General features: G+C 47.7%; 1 protein-coding gene across 4 annotated transcripts in view; it reads right to left on the bottom strand.

The window, feature by feature from the left end:
• LOC140428149 (succinate--CoA ligase [ADP-forming] subunit beta, mitochondrial-like) overlaps positions 1–22,286 on the bottom strand; it is a 282,972-nt gene that overhangs the window by 134,957 nt on the left and 125,729 nt on the right. For all 4 annotated transcript variants that reach the window (XR_011948717.1, XM_072514269.1, XM_072514270.1 and 1 more), the window contains exon 4: positions 20,761–20,923. Coding sequence is in view for 3 of the 4 variants with exons in the window: in XM_072514269.1 (XP_072370370.1) it covers positions 20,761–20,923 (163 nt within the window). In the remaining variant the exon portion in view is untranslated. The remainder of the gene's footprint in view (positions 1–20,760; positions 20,924–22,286) is intronic.

Genomic DNA, 22,286 nt, shown 5'->3' with positions numbered 1-22,286 from the left:
CTGTCTGCACTCTCCCAGCCAACGACAGCAGGAGCACATCCCATCTCCGAAACTCACCCCTCATCTGTTCAACCAACCGGGATAAGTTTAACTTGTGTAACCGGCCCCAGTCGCGTGCCAGTTGCATCCCTAAGTACCTGAAACTGTCCCCTACTAACCTAAACAGCAGCTCCCTCAGCCGACTCTCCTGGACTACAAACATCTCACTCTGTCATATTCAGTTTACACCCCGAAAACGGCCAAATTCCCCATGATTTCGCTCATCCCTGCCCCTGGATCCGATACATATAAGAGCAGGTTGTCCGCGTACAGCGAGACCCTATGTTCCACCCCCCCCCCCCCCCCCCGGCCGCCCCCCAAACCAGCCTCTAGGAGCTCTCAGAGCAATTGCCAGCGGCTCTATAGCTAACGCAAATAACAGTGGGAAGAGGGGGCACCCGTGTCTTGTCCCCCGGTACAGTCTAAAATAGTACGAGGTCGTCCTATTCATCCTCACACTCGCCTCCGGGGCCTGGTACAACAGCCTGACCCAGTCGATAAAGCCCTTACCGAACCCAAATCGTCCCAGCACCTCCCATAGATAGTCCCACTCCATCCGGTCGAACGCCTTTTCCGCATCCATTGCCACAACTACCTCAACCTCCCAACTCTCCGGGGGCATCATGATCACATTGAGCAGCCTTCTTATATTGGCCACAAACTGCCTGCCCTTGACAAACCCAGTATGATCCTCCATAATCACATCCGGCACACAATCTTCAATCCTGGAGGCCAAAATTGTGGCCAGCAACTTGGCATCCAGGTTAAGCAGGGAGATCAGCCTATATGACCCACATAGCTCCGGGTTTTTGTCCCGCTCCAATATCAATGAAATAGTGGCCTGCGACATCGTCGGGGGCAGCACCCCTCTGTCCCTTGCCTCATTGAAAATCTTGACCAGCACTGGCCCTAATATCCCCGAGAACTTTTTATAGAACTCCACCGGGTACCCAACCGGCCCCGGGGCTTTACCCGACTGCATTGCCTTCAAGCTCTCAACTATTTATTCGGCAATAATCGGGGCCCCCAGCCCATCTACCAGCTCCCTACCCACTCTTGGGAAGGTCAGTCCATCCAAAAAGCGTCTCATCCCCTCTGGCCCCGTGGGGGGTTCTGAGAAATAGAGCCTACTGTAAAAGTCCCTGAACGCCCTGTTTAGCCCAGCCAAATCCCCTACCAAGTTCCCATCAACCACCCTATTTCCCTGGCTGCCTTCCTCGTCCTAAGCTGCTGTGCAAGCATTCTGCTGGCCTTCTCCCCATGTTCGTAAAACACACCCCTTGCCTTTCTAAGCTGCTCCACTGCCTTACCTGTGGACAACACCCCGAATTCAGCCAGCAGCCTCCGACGTTCCCTTAACAGCTCCACCCCCGGGGTCGCCGCATACCTCCTGTCTATCTGTAAAATCTCCTTAACCAGTCGGTCCATTTCTGCCCTATCCGTCCTGTCCCTATGAGCCCGGATCAAAATCAGCTCCCCTCTCACCACTGCCTCAGCTCCTCCCAGACCACCGCAGCTGAGACTTCCCCCGTGTCATTAACCTGCAGGTAATTCTGCATGCACTTCCTCAGCCTCTCGCACACTGCCTCGTCCGCCAACCTCCATTGCGGGCGCTGGAAGCTCTCCACACTAACCTGCAGTTCCACCCAGTGTGGGGCATGATCCGAAATAGTGATGGCCGAGTACCCCGTGTCCACCACCCCGTCAGCAAATCCCTGCTCAAAATGAAAAAGTTTCCGGGAATAGACCTTGTGAACATGCGAATAAAAAGAAAACGCCTTCTCCATCGGCTGCTTAAACCTCCATGGGTCGACTCCACCATCTGCTCCATGAACCCTATCAGTTCCTTTGCCACTGCTGGCACCCTCCCTGTTTTTGAACACAACCGGTCCAGGCCGGGGTCGATGACTGTATTAAAATCCCCTCCCATAAGCAGCTTGTCCGAGTCCGGGTCAGGTAACTTCCCCAGCAACCTCTTTATAAATTCCACTTCATCCCAATTTGGCGCGTACACATTAACCAAGACTACCTTCCTCCCCTCCAGCTTACCACTAACCATGACATATCAGCACCCCTCCCCCGTCCGAGACTATACTGCCCACCTGGAATTGCACCCGCTTATTGATCAAAATCGAAACCCTCTAGTCTTGGTGTCCAGCCCCGAATGAAAGACCTGACTGACCCAACCCTTCCTTAGCCTGACTTGATCTGCCACTTTCAGGTGTGTCTCCTGCAACATTACCACGTCCGCCTTCAGAGCCCACAGATGCACAAACACACGTGCCCTCTTGACCGGCCAGTTCAACCCTTTAACATTTCAGGTGATCAGCTTAGTTGGGGGGCAACGTGCCCACCCCCCCCCCTCCCTCCGCCGATCAACCATCCCCTTTCCTGGGCCCGCCACCAGCCCATGCGCCGTGCCTCCATCGGCCCACCTCCTGGCAGCCCCACCCCCCTCTCTGTCCCGAAACCTAAGTCCCTCCCTCGTCAGCAGAGTAACTCCCCCCTCTCCCTCCAACAACACTTTGTAACCTAACCCCTGCAATAGATTAATCATATGCAGACCCCCCCACTTTGCTTCCATAGACTAGCTCACCCAGCTAGCCTGGTGGCCCTTGCCTCCGGCGCCAAGAAGTCTCCCACCTATTGTTCCCTCCCTCCCTTCCGCTCCCCTCTTCTTCCACCCCCCCCCCCCCCCCCCCCCCCCCAGGGAAACCACTTCCCTCATCAAACCTGCCCCAAACAATCGTCCAATTAACATAAGAGACAACCCAAAAAGAAAAACACCCAGGAAACCCTCCCAATAGTGCAAATCAAAGTAATACAAAGTAAGCCCCATCAGCCATCCCCACCAAAACACCGAAAAACCGCAGAAACCGAATAACGTTTACTTCCCCCTTCTTCATCCCAACTCAAATACAGAACAGAAACGATAATAGAAACATATAAACATCACTCAAAAAGTTGTAACTTAAAACAAAAAGTTCTCAGTTCAGCACCAGCCCTTTCTTCTTGGCAAAGTCCATCGCGTCTTCAGGCGACTCAAAGTAATGGTGCTGGTCCTCGTGCGTAACCCAAAGACACGCCGGGTAAAATGGTCCAAATTTCACCCGCTTCTTGAACACGATCGCCTTAACTTGGTTAAAGCCTGCCCTCCTTCTGGCCACCTCCACACTCAGATCCTGGTAAACATGCAAAATGCTGTTGTCCCATTTGCAGCTCCGCGTACGCTTGGCCCACTGGAGAACACACTCCTTGTCCAGGAACCTGTGGAACCGGACCACCATCGCCCTTCGCCAGCGCTCTGTACGCCCTGTCCACCTCCAATGGTCCGGGGAAAACCCCCTCCCCCAGAAGCTTCTGAAACATACTCGCCACAAACATGCCAGCATCAGCTCCCTCCGGGAGACCGACAATTCTTAAGTTCTGCCGGTGAGCTCGGTTCTCCAGGACTTCTACCTTCTCCAGCCAGCTTCTGGTTTCTTTACTCCCCTCACTCTTTCCGCTGTGGCTGGTGTTGCTCGTTTTAGCCTTAGTTTACTTGCTCTAATTCTGTCACCTTTGCTCTTGAGTCGCCAGGTATCTTTCTGATACCGCCACGTGGTTCAAGTCCGAGTAATGATTAATAATCCAACACACCACTTAGTAAGAGTTAAATCAACGCTCATTTATTATATACAGCAATTAATACTTGTACATGAATTCTACTTGTAAACGACTTAACTTTGGAAATGGCCCACCAGGTCAGGGAAACGAATGGCCTTTCAAATGGGTTCTGAGCCTGCGGGATTCAAAAGCTGGTACAGGTCGATAGTGTCTATCTGGTAGCGATCGTTGAGAGTAAAACGTACGATCTCTTTCAGAAGGGTCTCGAAGGGTGCGGAGAGGAGAAGAAGGGTCGATTTGAACTTGGCCCCTATTCTTATAGTCCCCAGGGGCTTCCCGCCTCTCGGGGCAGACCTTGTACCTGGTTCCAAGTGATTGGACTTGGTCCCAATCACTTGGTTCGATATTCTCCAATACTGGAGCGATTCCTTGATCGAGGGGTGGTCGTTTACCTCTCTTTGTGTCAGCTCCTGCTGGCGCCGAAAGGTCTGGATCGGCTTTGTGTGTCTATTTTGTATCAATTGTTCCCGGGGATTGCTGCTTAGTATGCAGATTTCTGGGGTGTTGTTATGTTGATGGCTGCAGGTATCGGTTTGGTCTGGCTTCTCCAGAGGCGAATACACAGTTTTACCTGCAGCTGTCTGTTTGAGTCCTGTTGGCTGATTTTCCCATCAGTCTCTTCCGTTCGCCATTTTATTTATTTTTTATTTTTTAAATATATTTTATTCAAGATTTTTGGCCAAACATAACAGTACATAGTGTTTCTTTTACACAACAATAAAGCAATATAAATAAGTGGCCAGTTTTAAACAAATAAATAAATAATATATAAACAAAAACAAGAACAAAGCTCAATGGCAACTGCCTTGTCCAAAATAAATACTCTCCAAAAATACAATCCAACAATCCAATATAGAATTACCTATAACAAATACCTATACATATTATACATATACAATAACATCTGAGAGTCCGTCCGATTCCCCCCCCCCCTTCCCCCTTCCCCCCCCCCTCCCCCCTGGGTTGCTGCTGTTGTCTACTTCTTTTCCATTCCCTCTATCTTTCTGTGAGGTAATCGACGAACGGTTGCCACCGCCTGGTGAACCCCTGAGCCGAACCCCTTAACACGAACTTAATCCGTTCTAACTTTATAAACCCTGCCATGTCGTTTATCCAGGTCTCCACACCCGGGGGTTTGGCTTCCTTCCACATTAACAATATCCTGCGCCGGGCTACTAGAGACGCAAAGGCCAACACGTCAGCCTCTCTCGCCTCCTGCACTCCCGGCTCTTCTGCAACCCCAAATATAGCCAACCCCCAGCTTGGTTCGACCCGGACCCCCACCACCTTCGAAAGCACCTTTGCCACCCCCACCCAGAACCCCTGTAGCGCCGGGCATGACCAGAACATGTGGGTGTGATTCGCTGGGCCTCTCGAGCATCTCGCACACCTATCCTCTGCCCCCCAAAATTTACTAAGCCGTGCTCCAGTCATATGCGCCCTGTGTAACACCTTAAATTGTATCAGGCTTAGCCTGGCACACGAGGACGATGAGTTTACCCTACGTAGGGCATCAGCCCACAGCCCCTCCTCAATTTCCTCCCCCAGTTCTTCTTCCCATTTCCCTTTCAGCTCATCTACCATGATCTCCCCCTCGTCCCTCATTTCCCTGTATATGCCAGACACCTTACCTTCCCCCACCCATGTCTCTGAGATCACTCTATCCTGCACCTCCTGCGTTGGGAGCTGCGGGAATTCCCTCACCTGTTGCCTCGCAAAAGCCCTCAATTGCATGTACCGAAATGCATTCCCTTGGGGCAACCCATATTTTTCCGTCAGCGCTCCCAGACTCGCAAACGTCCCATCTACAAACAGATCTCTCAGTTGTACTACCCCAGCTCTTTGCCATGCTCCAAATCCCCCATCCATTCTCCCCGGAACGAACCTATGATTGTTTCTTCTCGGGGACCGCACCGAAGCTCCCGTCCTTCCCCTATGCCGTCTCCACTGCCCCCAAATTTTCAATGTAGCCACCACCACCGGGCTTGTGGTGTATTTCTTTGGTGAGAAAGGCAACGGCGCCGTCACCATTGCTTGTAGGCTAGTCCCCCTGCAGGACGCCCTCTCCAATCTCTTCCACGCCGCTCCCTCCCCTTCTCCCATCCACTTACACACCATTGAAACATTGGCGGCCCAGTAGTACTCACTTAGGCTCGGTAGTGCCAGCCCCCCCCTGTCCCTACTACGCTGCAAGAATCCCCTCCTCACTCTCGGGGTCTTCCCAGCCCACACAAAACTCATAATACTCTTCTCGATTCTTTTGAAAGCCTTCGTGAAACACAAAAAGGAATCTCGGGAGAACCACCATTTTAACCGCCTGCACCCTACCTGCCAATGACAGGGACACCATGTCCCATCTCTTAAAGTCCTCCTCCATCTGTTCCACCAACCGCATTAAATTAAGCCTGTGTAATGTACCCCAATTCTTGGCTATCTGGATCCCCAAGTACCGGAAGTCCCTTGTTACCTTCCTCAACGGTAAATCCTCTATCTCTCTGCTCTGCTCCCCTGGATGCACCACAAACAACTCACTTTTCCCCATGTTCAGTTTATACCCTGAAAAATCCCCAAGTATCCGCATTATCTCTGGCATCCCCTCCGCCGGGTCCGCCACATATAGCAACAAATCATCCGCATACAGAGATACCCGGTGTTCTCCCCCCGAGTACTCCCCTCCACTTCCTAGAACCCCTCAGTGCTATGGCCAGAGGTTCAATCGCCAGTGCAAACAATAACGGGGACAGAGGGCATCCCTGCCTCGTCACTCTATGGAGCCGAAAATAGTCAGACCCCCGTCCATTCGTGACCACGCTCGCCATCGGGGCCCTATACAGCAACTGTACCCACCTGATATACCCATCCCCAAAACCAAATCTCCTCAGCACCTCCCACAAATAATCCCACTCCACTCTATCAAATGCTTTCTCGGCATCCATCGCCACCATTATCTCCGCTTCCCCCTCTGGTGGGGGCATCATCATTACCCCTAGCAGCCTCCGTATATTTGTATTCAGCTGTCTCCCCTTCACAAACCCAGTTTGGTCCTCATGGACCACCCCCGGGACACAATCCTCTATCCTCATTGCCATTACCTTGGCCAGAATCTTAGCGTCCACATTCAGGAGGGAAATGGGCCGAAAGGACCCGCATTGCAGTGGGTCTTTTTCCTTCTTTAGGAGGAGCGATATCATTGCCTCTGACATAGTCGGGGGCAGCTGCCCCCTTTCCCTCGCCTCATTAAAGGTTCTCATCAGTAGCGGGGCCAGCAAGTCCATATATTTCCTATAGAATTCAACTGGGAATCCGTCTGGTCCCGGGGCCTTCCCCGCCTGCATGCTCCCAATCCCTTTCACCACTTCCTCCGTCTCAATCTGTGCTCCCAGTCCCACCCTCTCCTGCTCCTCCACCTTAGGAAATTCCAGCTGATCCAGAAAGCACATCATTCTCTCCTTCCCATCCGGGGGCTGAGCTTCATATAATCTTTCGTAAAATGCCTTGAACACTCCATTCACTCTCTCCGCTCCCCGCTCCATCTCTCCCTCCTCATCTCTCACCCCCCTATCTCCCTCGCTGCTCCCCTTTTCCTCAGTTGGTGGGCCAGCAACCTGCTCGCCTTCTCCCCGTATTCGTACTGTACACCCTGTGCCTTCCTCCATTGTGCCTCTGCATTACCCGTAGTCAACAAGTCAAATTCTACATGTAGCCTTTGCCTTTCCCTGTACAGTCCCTCCTCCGGTGCCTCCGCATATTGTCTGTCCACCCTCAGAAGTTCTTTCAACAACCGCTCCCTTTCCCTACCCTCCTGCTTTCCTTTATGTGCCCTAATAGATATCAGCTCCCCTCTAACCACTGCCTTCAGCGCCTCCCAGACCACTCCCACCTGTACCTCCCCATTATCATTGAGTTCCAAGTACCTTTCAATACACCCCCTCACCCTTAAACACACCCCCTCATCTGCCAATACCGTTCGCCATTTTAAATCGGCGTTTGGCCATTCTAATCGGGAGTCAGCCATTTTACATGGCTACACTGGCCAGTGATAACATTGCAAGTTTGGCAGGGCCAGGCCCCCATGCTTTTTGTTCTTTATAAGATTTTTTGGGGGCTCCTTGGGTTGCCTCCGCCCCCAGGGAGAGAGGGAGGGGAGAGAGGGGGAGATAGAGAGGGAGAGGGAGAGAGGGAGAGGGCGAGAGTGAGAGGGAGAGAGAGACCTCCCCGTTCTGGTTGTTGGTAATCTTCACGTCTATGGCCTGTGATATTTTCTCACAGAAAGCCTTGTTAGCAAGGAGCGCCATGTCCAACCTCCATGGGGGGGTGCTGGGCACAGCCCATCCCCAACCTCACATCCATGTAGTGTGGAGCGTGGTCAGAAATCACGATCGTGGAGTATTCCGCTCTTACTATCCCTGGAAGCACCAATTTCCGCACTACAAAGACATCAATGAGTGTAAAAACCTAATGTACTCGGGAGAAGGAGGAGACCCCCATTGGTCCACTGCCCCTATCTACTCCATAAATGTGCTGAGTTCTTTCAGCATGTTAGAGGTTTTCCCTGTTTTGGGGTTCGACCCGTCTATCCATGGGTCCTGTACACAGTTGAAATCCCCTCCCGTGATAAGTCGGATTTGTCAATGTCGGGGATTTCCACCATGTCTTCTTTGTCATCCCAGTTGAGGGCATACACGTTAAGCAGGACCACTGGTGCCCCGTCCAGGACACTGCTGACCATGACGTACCGTTCGCCTGGGTCTGAAACCGTCCTCTTATTTACCAGTCTGGCTATTCCCCTTAGCTCAAGTCCTGTAGCAAGAGTGGCATATCTGTCCCACCCAGCTCTTTCTTATCCACAGTCGGTCCTTCTCCCTCATGTGTATCTCTTGGAGGAAGACTATGTCAGCTTTCATACTTTTCAGGCAGGTGAAGACTCTGCATCTTTTCACTGGGCCTTTGTCGCCTGACGTTCCAGGTGACTATTCTGATGGGTTTTTTTTGTTTGTGTCCCCCCCCCCCACCCCACCACCACCACGGGTTCAACCATAGGTAAGTTCACTGGGAGGTAAGTTTTTCCTTTAAAAACACTTACCTTCACAGGAGCAGGCCTTTGGATTTCGGCGGGAGCGGTGCGCAAGTGATTTCTGGGAGGTACGTTTTTCCTTTAAAAACACTTACCTTCACAGGAGCAGGCCTTTGGATTTCGGTGGGAGCGGTGCGCAAGTGATTTCTGGGAGGTAAGTTTTTCCTTTAAAAACACTTACCTAGTCCCGTTTCTGTTCTTCTTTTCTGTTTTTTTTTTTATTTTTTTTTATTTTTTAATATAAGGCGGGAACCGGAAGTTCGACTTCTGGGAAGGGCCCCCCACCCCAACCAATAAATTCTGGTGGAGAGGAAACCCGAGACACTACACGTGTAGTGTCTCCCACCCACCCTCCTCCTCTAACCTAATAACAAGATCCATTGGTGTGAGGTAAGTGCCATATTATATTATTATTATTAGCATTATTATATTATTAGCATTGCGCAGGTCAAGGAGACACAGCCTGAGTGAGAGAGATAAAGACAGTGAGAATTTGGTAGTTTGGTGCAGTGAGGTAACCAGGAAAGGCAAGTGGTTAATCTAATTGTGCTGTTTTTCAGTTAAAAGTGCAGTGTAGATTAGTGTCTGATTGGCTGAAGCTGCCCCCACCATAAACTTAAATTAAACTAATTAATTAATTAGTGATGGCTGGTCAGGTGATGTGCGTGAGCTGCTTGATGTGGGAGCTGGCAGATCCCATTGCGAGCTGCAGCGACCACATCTGCAGTAAGTGTTGGCTGCTCGAAGAGCTCCGGCTCAGAGTTGATGAGCTGGAGTCTGAGCTTCAAACACTGAGGCACATCCGGGAGGGGGAGACTTACCTGGACACTGTGTTTCAGGAGGCAGTCACACCTGTCAGAGTAAGTAGTTTAAATTCTGCCAGTGGCCAGGCACAGCAGGGTGTGACTGCAAGTCAGGCAGGTAAAGGGAACCAGCAGTCAGGAACTCAGGAGCCTCAGCCCTTGACTCTGTCCAACAGGTATGAGGCACTTGCTCCCTGTGTGGATGGCGAACAGGGTTGCAGGAAGGATGAGTCAGCTGACCAAGGCACCATGGTTCAGCAGGCCATTCAAGGGGAGGGAGTAAATAGGCAAGTTGTAGTTGTAGGGGATTCTATTATCAGGGGGATAGATAGTATCCTTTGTGAGCAGGATAAAGAGTCCCGCATGGTATGTTGCCTGCCCGGTGCTAGGGTGCGGGACATCTCTGACCGGCTTGAAAGGATACTGGAGAGTGTGGGGGGGGGGAGGATCCAGTTGTTGTGGTCCATGTCGGTACCAACAACATAGGCAAGTCTAGGAAAGAGGACCCGTTTAGAGATTATAAAGAGCGAGGATTCAAATTAAAAAACAGGTCCTCAAGGGTCATAATCTCCGGATTACTGCCCGAGCCACGTGCAAATTGGCATAGGGAGGCAAGAATAAGGGAAGTTAACACGTGGCTGAAAGAGTGGTGAGGGAAAGAGGGGTTCCTTTTCAACCAGTGTTCTGGCGAAAAGAGTAAATAGGGTGGTCAATAGGACTTTAAACTAAAGATTGGGGGGGAAGGGAAAGTCAGGGAACCAAGAGGTGAAGTAATCAGCGGGGAGCGTAGCTGCTTAGGAATACAAAAAAACACGAACTGACAAAACTCAAGAGTGGTTACGAGTGTCCCCATCCCACAAAATATGACAGTGTATGGAAAGGTTCAGTAAACCAAGGTCCACCACACTAAGAAAACAAAAAGGGACGGTCAATAGAGAATTAAAGGTGCTATATTTAAATGCGCGCAGTGTATGGAACAAGGTAGATGAGCTTGTGGCCCAGATTGTGACTGGCAGGTATGATGTGGTAGGCATCACAGAGACATGGTTGCAGGGGGTTCAGGACTGGCATTTAAACATCCAGGGATTCACAACCTATCGAAAAGACAGAGAGGTGGGCAGAGGGGGCGGGGTTGCCTTGTTAATTAGGAATGAAATTAAATCAATAGCACTAAACAACATAGGGTCAGATGATGTGGAGTCTGTGTGGGTAGAGTTGAGGAACCACAAAGGCAAAAAAAACCATAATGGGAGTTATGTACAGGCCTCCTAACAGTGGTCAGGACCGGGGGCACAAAATGCACCACGAAATAGAAAGTGCATGTCAGAAAGGCAAGGTCACAGTGATCATGGGGGACTTCAATATGCAGGTGGACTGGGTAAATAATGCTGCCAGTGGACCCAAGGAAATGGAATTCATTGAATGTTTACAGGAGGGCTTTTTGGAACAGCTTGTGATGGAGCCCACGAGGGAGCAGGCCATTCTGGACTTAGTGTTATGTAATGAGCCAGACTTGATTAAAGATCTTAAAGTAAGGGAGCACTTAGGAGGCAGTGATCATAATATGGTAGAATTCAATCTCCAATTTGAAAGAAAGAAGGTAGAATCAGATGTAAAGGTGTTACAGTTAAATAAAGGTAACTACAGGGGCATGAGGGAGGAACTGACGAAAATCAACTGGGAGCAGAGCCGAGTGGGAAAGACAGTAGAACAGCAATGGCAGGAGTTTCTGGGAGTAATTGAGGACACAGTACAGAGGTTCATCCCAAAGAAAAGAAAGGTTATCAGAGGGGGGATTAGGCAGCCATGGCTGACAAAGGAAGTTAGGGAATGCATCAAAGCAAAAGAGAAAGCCTATAATGTGGCAAAGAGTAGTGGGAAGTCAGAAGATTGGGAAGACTACAAAAACAAACAGAGAATAACAAAGAGAGAAATAAGGAAAGAGAGGATCAAATTTGAAGGTAGGCTAGCCAGTAACATTAGGAATGATAGTAAAAGTTTCTTTAAATACATTAAAAACAAACGGGAGGCAAAAGTTGACATTGGGCCGCTCCAAAATGACGCTGGTAATTTTGTGATGGGAGACAAGGAAATAGCTGAGGAACTGAATAAATACTTTGCGTCAGTCTTCACAGTAGAAGACATGAGTAATATCCCAACAATTCCGGAGAGTCAGGGGGCAGAGTTGAATATGGTAGCCATCACAAAGGAGAAAGTGCTAGAGAAACTAAGAGGTCTAAAAACTGATAAATACCCAGGCCCAGATGGGCTACATCCTAGAGTTCTAAAGGAGATAGCTGAAGAAATAGTGGAGGCGTTAGTTATGATCTTTCAAAAGTCACTGGAGTCAGGGAAAGTCCCAGAGGATTGGAAATGTCGTGCCTGACAAACCGGTTAGAGTTCTTTGAAGAGTTAACAAATAGGTTAGACCAAGGAGAGCCAATGGATGTTATCTATCTTGACTTCCAAAAGGCCTTTGATAAGGTGCCTCACGGGAGACTGCTGAGTAAAATAAGGGCCCATGGTATTCGAGGCAAGGTACTAACATGGATTGACGATTGGCTGTCAGGCAGAAGGCAGAGAGTTGGGATAAAAGGTTCTTTTTCGGAATGGCAACCGGTGACGAGTGGTGTCCCGCAGGGTTCAGTGTTGGGGCCACAGCTGTTCTCTTTATATATTAACGATCTAGATGACAGGACTGGGGGCATTCTGGCTAAGTTTGCCGATGATACAAAAATAGGTGGAGGGGCAGGTAATATGGAGGAGGTGGGGAGGCTGCAGAAAGATTTAGACAGTTTAGGAGAGTGGTCCAAGAAATGGCTGATGAAGTTCAACGTGGGCAAGTGTGAGGTCTTGCACTTTGGAAAAAAGAATAGAGGCGTGGACTATTTTCTAAACGGTGACAAAATTCATAATGCTGAAGTGCAAAGGGACTTGGGAGTCCTAGTCCAGGATTCTCTAAAGGTAAACTTGCAGGTTGAGTCCGTAATTAAGAAAGCAAATGCAATGTTGTCATTCATCTCAAGAGGCTTGGAATATAAAAGCAGGGATGTACTTCTGAAGCTTTATAAAGCATTAGTTAGGCCCCATTTAGAATACTGTGAGCAATTTTGGGCCCCACACCTCAGGAAGGACATGGAGCGGGTCCAGCGGAGATTCACACGGATGATCCCAGGAATGGTAGGCCTAACATACGATGAACGTCTGAGGATCCTGGGATTATATTCATTGGAGTTTAGGAGGTTGAGGGGAGATCTAATAGAAACTTACAAGATAATGAATGGCTTAGATAGGGTGGATGTAGGGAAGTTGTTTCCATTAACAGGGGAGACTAGAATACAGCCTTAGAATAAAAGGGAGTCACTTTAGAACAGAGATGAGGAGAAATTTCTTCAGCCAGAGAGTGGTGGGTCTGTGGAATTCATTGCCACAGAGGGCAGTGGAGGCCGGGACGTTGAGTGTCTTTAAGACAGAAGTTGATAAATTCTTGATTTCTCAAGGAATTAAGGGCTATGGAGAGAGAGCGGGTAAATGGAGTTGAAATCAGCCATGATTGAATGGTGGAGTGGGCTCGATGGGCCGAATGGCCTTACTTCCACTCCTATGTCTTATGGTCTTATACTTACCTTTCCCGTTGGTGTGGTTACCTTTCCAGGTGAAAGCCCTAGCTTTCCTGTTGGTGCCCCCTTCCTGAGGTCTGTCTCAGCCTTCCCTTTGCCCATTGTTTTTCTTCCCTTTCTCCTCTTCCTCTCTGTTTCCTACGCCCCGCTGCCCTCGCCCCGTCCTGTCTGTGAATTAGCTTTTGGTTTCAGAACGAGGCGGAACAATCTCACGCAAATCATCTTTCAGCCTCTCTCAGGGTGACAGTTTCACCGGTTTCTGCTGCTTTCCCAGCCTGTTCTTTTGGACCAACCCGTCCACTTCTATAGGGGCTGTAAAATACTGCTCCTTGTTCTGGAAGGTTACTCATAGCTTGGCTGGGTACAGCATCCCAGACCTCATCCCATTTTTGAACAGGGCCGCCTTTGCTCTGTTGAATTTGGCCCGGCGCTTGGGCAGGTCTGCCCCACTGCCCTGATATATTCATATCGCCTGAAAGAGTTTGGAGCCTTCTCAGGTTACAAGCTTGACCTGAGAAAGAGCGAAATCGTCCCTGTGAACCAGCAGGGGGAGCAACAGAGCGGGGGGACTGCCGTTCGAACTGGCCCAGTCCAAATTCCGCTACGTGAGGATCCAAAGTGCCCATGACTGGACACGGATTCACAAGTGGAACCTGACGACTCTGGTAGAGGAAGTTAAAATAGACTTGCAGACGTAGGACTCACTCCCTTGCAGGGCGAGTGCAAATGATCAAGATGAATGTGCTGCCCAGGAATCTCTTCCTGTTCAGATCCCTTCCAATCTACATCCCCAAAGTCTTTTTCAACACAGCTGATAAGTTAATCGAGGGGGGGGTCAAGGAACCGGGAGCGGAGTGTGTGAGGATGGAGGAATGTCCCCTGTGCGGGGACATTCCTCCGAGCACTAGCCACAACTGCACTCCAACACAACCGGCCAGATACTCAAAAAGTCCAGTGGTAGTAGCTATGCTCCAAAAATTGAATCAAATGAGGCAGCACTTCGCACTAACCCAAAATGTCCCCCATGGCCTCCATCTGCAATAATCACAGGTTCACTTCCGCAACAATGGAAGTCTCCTTCAAGAGATGGAGAAAGGACAAGGGGACACTGATGGTTAGGGACATGCACACAGATGGGAACACACGGACTAGTTTCAGCTCCTGAGGGGAAACAATCTGAGGTACATACAAGTCAAAAACGTGCTCCACAAGGAAACAGCGACGTACCCCCAGACACCAGAACATTCACAATTAGAAAGACTACTGAACACAGGCCAGCTATTTGACGGGAGCTCTGCGGTCAGATATGGATAACTGTTAGAAAACATAAGCTCACTCCTGGACGAGAGAAAGAGGAAGTGGGAGGAAGAATTAGCATGGACATAGGGGGAGGACTCTGGATCGAAGCACTGCACAGGGCAAACTTTTTTATATATACATGTTTTATTGAATTTTTGGTAGACAAAACAAATATAAATATGAACAAAGAGTGGGAGCTAAACAAGAGAATGTACAAGAAGTAAAACTAGAACTATTTACACATAGATCGGTTTTGACTATTTACATAGACACATCAGAGTTTCTCCTTAGTTTTCTTTTATTCCTTACAGCGTTTGCAGTGGCGATTGTGGTCCCCTGCATTTCGCTTCCCACCAGTTTTCCCTTTGCTTTTCTTCCCTTTGGTTCGGGATGTTGCTGCCCCTGCGCCCCCCCCCCCCCCCTTGTGTCTCCTGGTTCGTTTGTTGGGCTTGGTTGAGTTTCTTGTTCCCCTGACCCCACACCCCCTCTCCTTATTGTGTCATGGCTAACCCCTCCTAATCTTTGGCTTCCGAGTTGTTGGCTACAAACAGGTCTTGGAACAACCGAGTGAATGCCCCCCCCCCCGTTTTGTGGAAGCCTTCTTCCCCACCATCGATGGGGAATTTAATTTTCTCCATCTGCACGAATTCTGATCCGACAGGCAGACAGCCAGTCTGCAGCTTTGAGTGGTGCTGATCGCCAGCCAAACAGGATTCTCCAGTGGACGATTAGGGAGGCAGAGGCAAGGACGTCCTCCCTCCTCCCCATAAAGAGATCTGGCTGTCTGATACCCCGAAGACTGCCACTCTTGTGCATGCTCCATCCTCATTCCCACCACCTTGGGCATTGCCTCAAAGATGGCTGTCCAAAACCCAGGAAGTTTAGGGCAAGACTCAGACCACGTGGGTGTCGTTGGCCGGACCTTCTTAGCACTGTTCGCATCTGTCCTCCACCTCTGGGAAGAACCTGCTCATTCGAGTTCTGGTTAAGTGAGCTCTGTGTACCACTTTTAGCTGCATGAGAATTAGCCTTGCGCATGTATGGTGGAGTTGACCCTGTGCAGTGTTTCACTCCAGAGTCCCCACCCTATTTCAAATCCCAAATCCTCCCCGGTCTCGTCCAGTTGGGTGTTGGCCCCCCTCAGCAGTCGCCCGTACATGTGTCCATAGATCCCTTTACCCAAGATGTCTGCGTCCAGCAGATCCTCTAGCAGTGATTGTCGTGGAGGCCATGAATATTTCTGCGAGCTCTTCAAGCATTGTTAACCTGTTGTTGATGTAAAGGTCCCTAACTGTCAGCGTCCCCCGTCCTGTCTCCATTTTTTGAAGGAGACATCCAGACATCTCAGTTAGCCCGAAATGTTGTCGCAATTGGTTCCACAACCGGAGTGTTGCTAACTCCACTGGGCTCGTTCAATATTTATTAGGTAGGGATGGGAGTGCCGCCGTGTCTAGGGCCCGGAGGGAGGTCCCTTTGCAGGAGCCCTCCTCCATAAGCACCCATGGCTTCTGGCTCCTTTATCCACTCTTTCCCCTCTCCGCGATCACTGCCCAGTGGTAATATTGCAGGTTCTCTGCAGTACTCTCTTTGGGATCCTTGCATTATTTCTCCTCTCCCCCAACCTAACTATAGGTTGTGAATTCAAACCTGAAACCAGGGATTGAACGTATAATCTAGGCTGGTCCTACATTGTGCTAAATTGTTAGGAGTATTGAATTTCAGTTGCGACATTGAAATTGAGACACCTATTTAGATTATCGTGAAAGATTCCTGGATGTTATTTGAATAAGATAATTTGAATATGGGTGGCACGGGAGCACAGTGGTCAGCACTGTTGCTTCACAGCGCCAGGGACCCGGTTTCGATTCCCGGCTTGGGTCACTGACTGCGCGGAGTCTGCATGTTCTCCGCAAGTCTGCGTGGGTTTCCACCGGGTGCTCCGGTTTCCTCCCCACAAGTTCCAAAGATGTGCTTGTTAGGTGAATTGGACATTCTGAATTCTCCCTCAGTGTACCTGAACATGCGCTGTAGTGTGGCGACTAGGGGCTTTACACAGTAACTTAATTGCAGTGTAATGTAAGCCTACTTGTGACACTAATAAAGATTATCATTATAAGAGCAGATGAATTTTCTCAAAGTACAGGCCACCACTGATCTTTCTATCAAGACAGCCAGAAACAGATCAACTGGTGATTTGACTTGACTCTTGGTGGCACCTTGTTGTATATAAACTGGCTGTGACATTTGACTAAATAACAATGGCTACACTTCAACAAGAAAATAATTCAGTATGACAGCCTTTTGGGATGTCATAAAAACATGATCAAGAGTGTATCAATACAAAAATTCATGTCATATTATGGCACAATGCAGGAAAATCACTGCACCATGAGGGGCCAGGAAAATGTAGTACTTTCTATCATCTGTAGTGAAATATAAATGAATATAAGGTCACTTAAAATGGGTGGAATTGTAAAAGTACCGCATGATAAGCAGTTATTAACTCACAAAAGATTCAATTATCTTAGTCTACAGAAGGGCAGCACGGTGGCGGAGTGGTTAGCATTGCTGCCACATGGTGCCGAGGACCTGGGTTCAATGCTGGCCCCGTGTCACTGTCCATGTGGAGTTTGCACATTCTCTCCGTGTCTGCGTGGGTTTCACCCTCACAACCCAAAGATGTGCAGGGTAGGTAAATTGGCCATGTTAAATTGGCCCTTAATTGGGAAAAAAAGAATTGGGTACTCTAAATTTATAAAAAGAAAAGAAAAATAGTCTTCAGAAGTTTAAAATCATTGGAAGGTTAGGTATTTATGCTTGCATAGTCAAGCATAATCTAATTTACTGAAAATAAGGATGAAAAGATAGAATGAGCTAAATAGAGAGAACTGTGAAGATACTATACAATCACACAAAGAGTACTCCTGTTAACATGCAATAACCACTCCTTAAATTCAACCCCCTCCTTCAAATTAAAGTCATGTCTTCAATGAATTTAGATAATTTTAGATTTACACAAAGCTCCAATGTTTAAAATCAGATTTAATGGTTCCAGTGTTGGTGTATGCTTCTTTCAATCTTACATAAAAGAGAGTGAAACACAGTAATCAGAGAGAGCAATAAATGTAGTCCCGAGTGAACAAAGAACAGTACAGCACAGGAACAGGCCCTTTGGTCCTCCAGGCCTGCGCCAATCATCATGCCTGTCTAAACGAAAACCTTCTGCACTCCCGTGGTCCGTTTCCCTCTGTTCCCATCCTATTCATGTATTTGTCAAGATGTCTCTTAAACATCGCTATCGTATATACTTCCACCACTTCCCCCGGCAGCCCTTTCCAAACAATCACCACCCTCTGTGTAAGAAAACTTACCTCTCACGTCTCCTCTAAACTTTCCCCCTCGCACCTTAAACCTATGTCTCCTAGTAATTGACTTTTCCACCCTGGGAAAAAGCTTCTGACTATCCATTCTGTTCATGTCACTCACAATTTTGTAAATCTCTATCAGGTCGGCCCTCAACCTCCTTTGTTCCAATGAAAACAATCCAAATTTATCCAACTTCCCCGCATAGCTAATACCCTTCAGACCAGGAAACATCCTGGTGGACCTCTTCTGTACCCTCGCCAAGGCCTCCACATCCTTCTGGTAGTGTGGCGACCAGAATTGTATGCAATATTCCAAATGTGGCCTTACTAAGGTTCTGCGCAGCTTTTTACATATTTTTTAGTAATATGGTTACTAGTAAGTAAATTCGCCATAGTCCTAGATGACCACAGGCTGCTTTTCCCTTGGGAGGGGCTGACTGTTGGTGATTTGACCTGAGGATCACCATACCTCAGGCAAGGAGTCTTCATTAATAACCTCAGCTGGTACGGAAATTGAACCCACGCTATAGGCCTCACTATGCACCACGCACCGGCTGTCGAGGCAATTGAGCTAAACCAGCTCCCATGTGGCATGGTTACTAATCACACATACTCACACAGACCCAAAACATAAAAATAACCCTCGTACACAGGAATTGATCCCTTGCCAGTTCGACACTTCGGTTTTATTTTAAAGACTGAAATTAAATAGCATTGACTGAAGTACATAATAATGGAGTTAACTGAACCATTTGGATCAAATGTACATTCCATGATTATGAGTAAATGAATCCAACTCCATAAGACTTTCAGAACCGCTAAAATTACAGGACATTTGGCCCATTGGCCTTCTGCTGGTGCATTAACCTGAGCCTATAATCTCATCCATTTCTTTATCCTTTCATACGTTCTCATTCGAAAGTATTGATATAACTCTTTTTAAATAATGCTGTGGTCTCTGGCTCAACAGGCACAAACACTCCTTTTGTGGCCACCAAGTCCTGGTGTTGGACTGGAACCCGGAGCTTCTAGTCCAGAGGTAGGGATGCTACACACTGTGCCACATGACCTCCTTAAAAGTAAGCTCAATCTTGATATCCCTACACAAGGAAAGATGAAGCACCTTACGACCATAGGAATATGTAGGACTAGCAAGCAAGTAAAAATGTGGTCATATGATTGCAAATACCATTCCCAGTCTTAAAAGCCCAGCAATTGGGAGTTACTGCACCAGTTCGTACAACAAAAGCTAAACTGAAGCCAGTGGTTAATTTACATTGACTGACAACTCAGAAATCATGGAGATCCAGTCTGACAATGTATCTCACGACATTTAGGGATGGGCTATAAATGCTCATTTACAACTGTAATGTATATCCAAGAACAAGTATTTTCTTAAAAGATCAGCCATTTACTCTGGAACCCTCCCAAAAAAATTCTAACATGAGTTGGTTAGAGTGGGCCTCTTTGGATAATTTTGTTTTACTTACCTGAATAGCTATCTAGGAAATATTAAGCTGAAAAATCCTGGACTAATTCCTGGGTAACTATACAAATTGCACCTATCTCGAACCCCAACCTGGCTTGACTATTCCCCACCACCTGACTCCTCTGCCACCAACTCTATCCCGACCCACCCAATACAGATTGCGCGACTGACTCTTCCCCGAGCCCCCCAACTCCTCACCTCAACCCCCCCCAACCCAACCTGACTGGCGCCCACCACACAATTCCTTCTCCTGATACTCCCCAATCATCCCTGACCCCCATATTCCATCCCTGACCTGACTTCACCAACCCTACAACACTCTTACACTAACATACTGAGAGGTTGTTGTAATGTCCCAAAGCTTCTCAGTGTCAGTAACGGAATAAGACAGCTCGTGCTGTAAAAGGAGGGGCGTGGCTTCAGCAAGGATTCCCTTCCCTGATGTCTCCCAGGTTTCCTGTGCTGACCGAGTTCTGCAGGATCTTCCACCAGAAGACTAGCCATAAAAATCAGGGGAAGGCAAGTGGTTAATTTTTTTAACCTGATCAGGGTCAGAAATAGAGGCTCCAACTCTCATCTGAAGATGGGCCAATAACACCAGGACTTCTCCCTTCTCCTTTGAAACATTTACAAAACCTCTCGCTTTGACTGAACTTTCAGACACTTGGTCTAATAGCAACTCCTTTAGTTCAACGCAAATTTTTTTACTAATTATGCTCCCATGAAGCACCTTGAAACATTTTACTATGTTAAAAGGTGCTACATAAATACAAGAATCTGTACACTCCTATTATTTGCTGAGGATATATATAGTGACTATTATTAAATACAGTAAATACATTTTTTGAAGTTCACACCAAGACAACAAAAAAATATGAACCTAAATCTGACTCAAACATATTCCGCGCAAGTCTCATACATTACGGCCCCCCCATGACAACTTAAGAATGTCACAAAAGATTAACTTAATTTGTGTTTCAAGCAACTTTGAAGCTGGTTTAGCACAGTGGGCTTGTAATGGAAATGGAAATGGAAATCGCTTATTGTCACAAGTAGGCTTCAAATGAAGTTACTGTGAAAAGCCCCTAGTCGCCACATTCCGGCGCCTGTTCGGGGAGGCTGTTACGGGAATTGAACCGTGCTGCTGGCCTGCCTTGGTCTGCTTTCAAAGCCAGCGATTTAGCCCTGTGAATGCAGAACAAGGCCAGCAACGCGGGTGCAATTCCCGTACCAGCCTCCCCGAACAGGCAGCAGAATGTGGCGACTTGGGGCTTTTCACAGTAACTTCATTGAAGCCTACTTGTGACAATAAGCGATTATTATTATTCACACAAGACTGAACTGAACCATGCATCACAGCAAGAAATAACTAAACTTTACACATCAGTCTCCTCTGTTTACTCACCTGAAATGTTCTTTCCAGTGTTATTGCAAAGTAATACTCTCTTCTGGGATATCTTCGCTCACAGACAAACACTTGATTGCACATCCTTCCTCTTTCACCCGTCTGTTTGGTAAATAACTTCTTTCCAATCATTTTTGAAGTGATATCCCGGGCTTCCTCTGGACTACAAATGAGATAAGTCGAAACTTACTTTTTATTGCAAAATCTCAATATGAATTCCACAATATGAATGAAGCACATTCAGAACCAGCCGGTATGAATGAGATGCAAGCTTTCATAAAGCTAACTTTATGATACAGTCCTTATAGCAATTATTTTTTTCCCTGACACACTTGAAACAAAGGGTTTGATTTTTACAGGGTGGCGAGGAGGGAAAACCTCCAAATCCCAGAGAACCAGATGTCCTGCCAAACTTAATGGCAGCCTCTCCTTATCATTTTCTTATTCAGTCTCCAAACTGGCAGGCTGATCGGTTGCTTGACAAGAACTAAGGCTGCCGGCAATTGGGAAAGATCATGCAATATGTGTGAAGGGGGATTTCAGACTAGCATTCGGGATGGAAGAAGAGATGACATGGCATATGACTCAAGATCATCAGGTTGGGGGCAGACAACCAAGCATGACGGGAAGACGTCACGATCAGCAAACCTTTTGCTCTAGGGATAGGACCCATGTCACTCCTGGTTCACAAGCATCTACACTGTAGGTCTCTAATTTAATATTTCAATGAAATATTCCACCTCACCAAGACCAAACACATACATAGTTCACAACCTCCTGCAGCATAAATGGCATCAGGCACACGCATGGTGGGACTGGGTCACGTTTTGTTTTGTGATTTTAAACACTGTGCACCCATGGCATGGGTGTTAATGTTGAAAGAGGATATGCTGCTTTATTTCACGATCAGATAAAACCGATCACTATGGATCCTCAAAGTTTCAATTAATAAAGCAATGCCCGCCAATCAGATTCACTACTGGGGGCAGTCAAAACTCACTACTCCCCTGAGGATATATAAATTTTGGAAGCACATTATCTTGCAGCTGCAACTGAATTCATGAACAAAGAGACCAATAGAATTGTGACAAATGCAGGATTTCAGATATATTGGATTGTAAACATTTGGCAATTTAGGGTTAAAAGTCTGGGGTACAGTCATGTTTTTAAAACTAATCTTGTTTTGCAATACCAGAAAGCTTTTAGGAGCCAGAGATGAAATTGAACAGACTAAAAACAGCCTGGGCTAATGCATTGCTGTTTGACCACAGAGAGTCCTTGGGGAGTTGATGTGTTTTCAGCCTAGAGAGTTCATTTGTTTTCAGTTTGGAGGGATGCTGTCATTGCTGGGTGAAGCCAAGATATTCAGACATTTTGAGAAAGCACTTTTGAGTTCTAATCTGACTACCCTTTTAGACCACAAGTAAGGTCTTTTGCTCCCAGTAGGATTGTTTAAAAAAAAAAGAGTCATAGTATTTAAAGCAGATCAGACTTGTCTGCGGACCAGGGGAAAGCTGAAACACACC

This window comes from Scyliorhinus torazame, chromosome 8 (genome assembly GCF_047496885.1).
Source record: "Scyliorhinus torazame isolate Kashiwa2021f chromosome 8, sScyTor2.1, whole genome shotgun sequence".
NCBI classification, from domain to species: Eukaryota; Metazoa; Chordata; class Chondrichthyes; order Carcharhiniformes; family Scyliorhinidae; genus Scyliorhinus; species Scyliorhinus torazame.
This window is presented reverse-complemented; position numbering and strand designations above follow the sequence as displayed.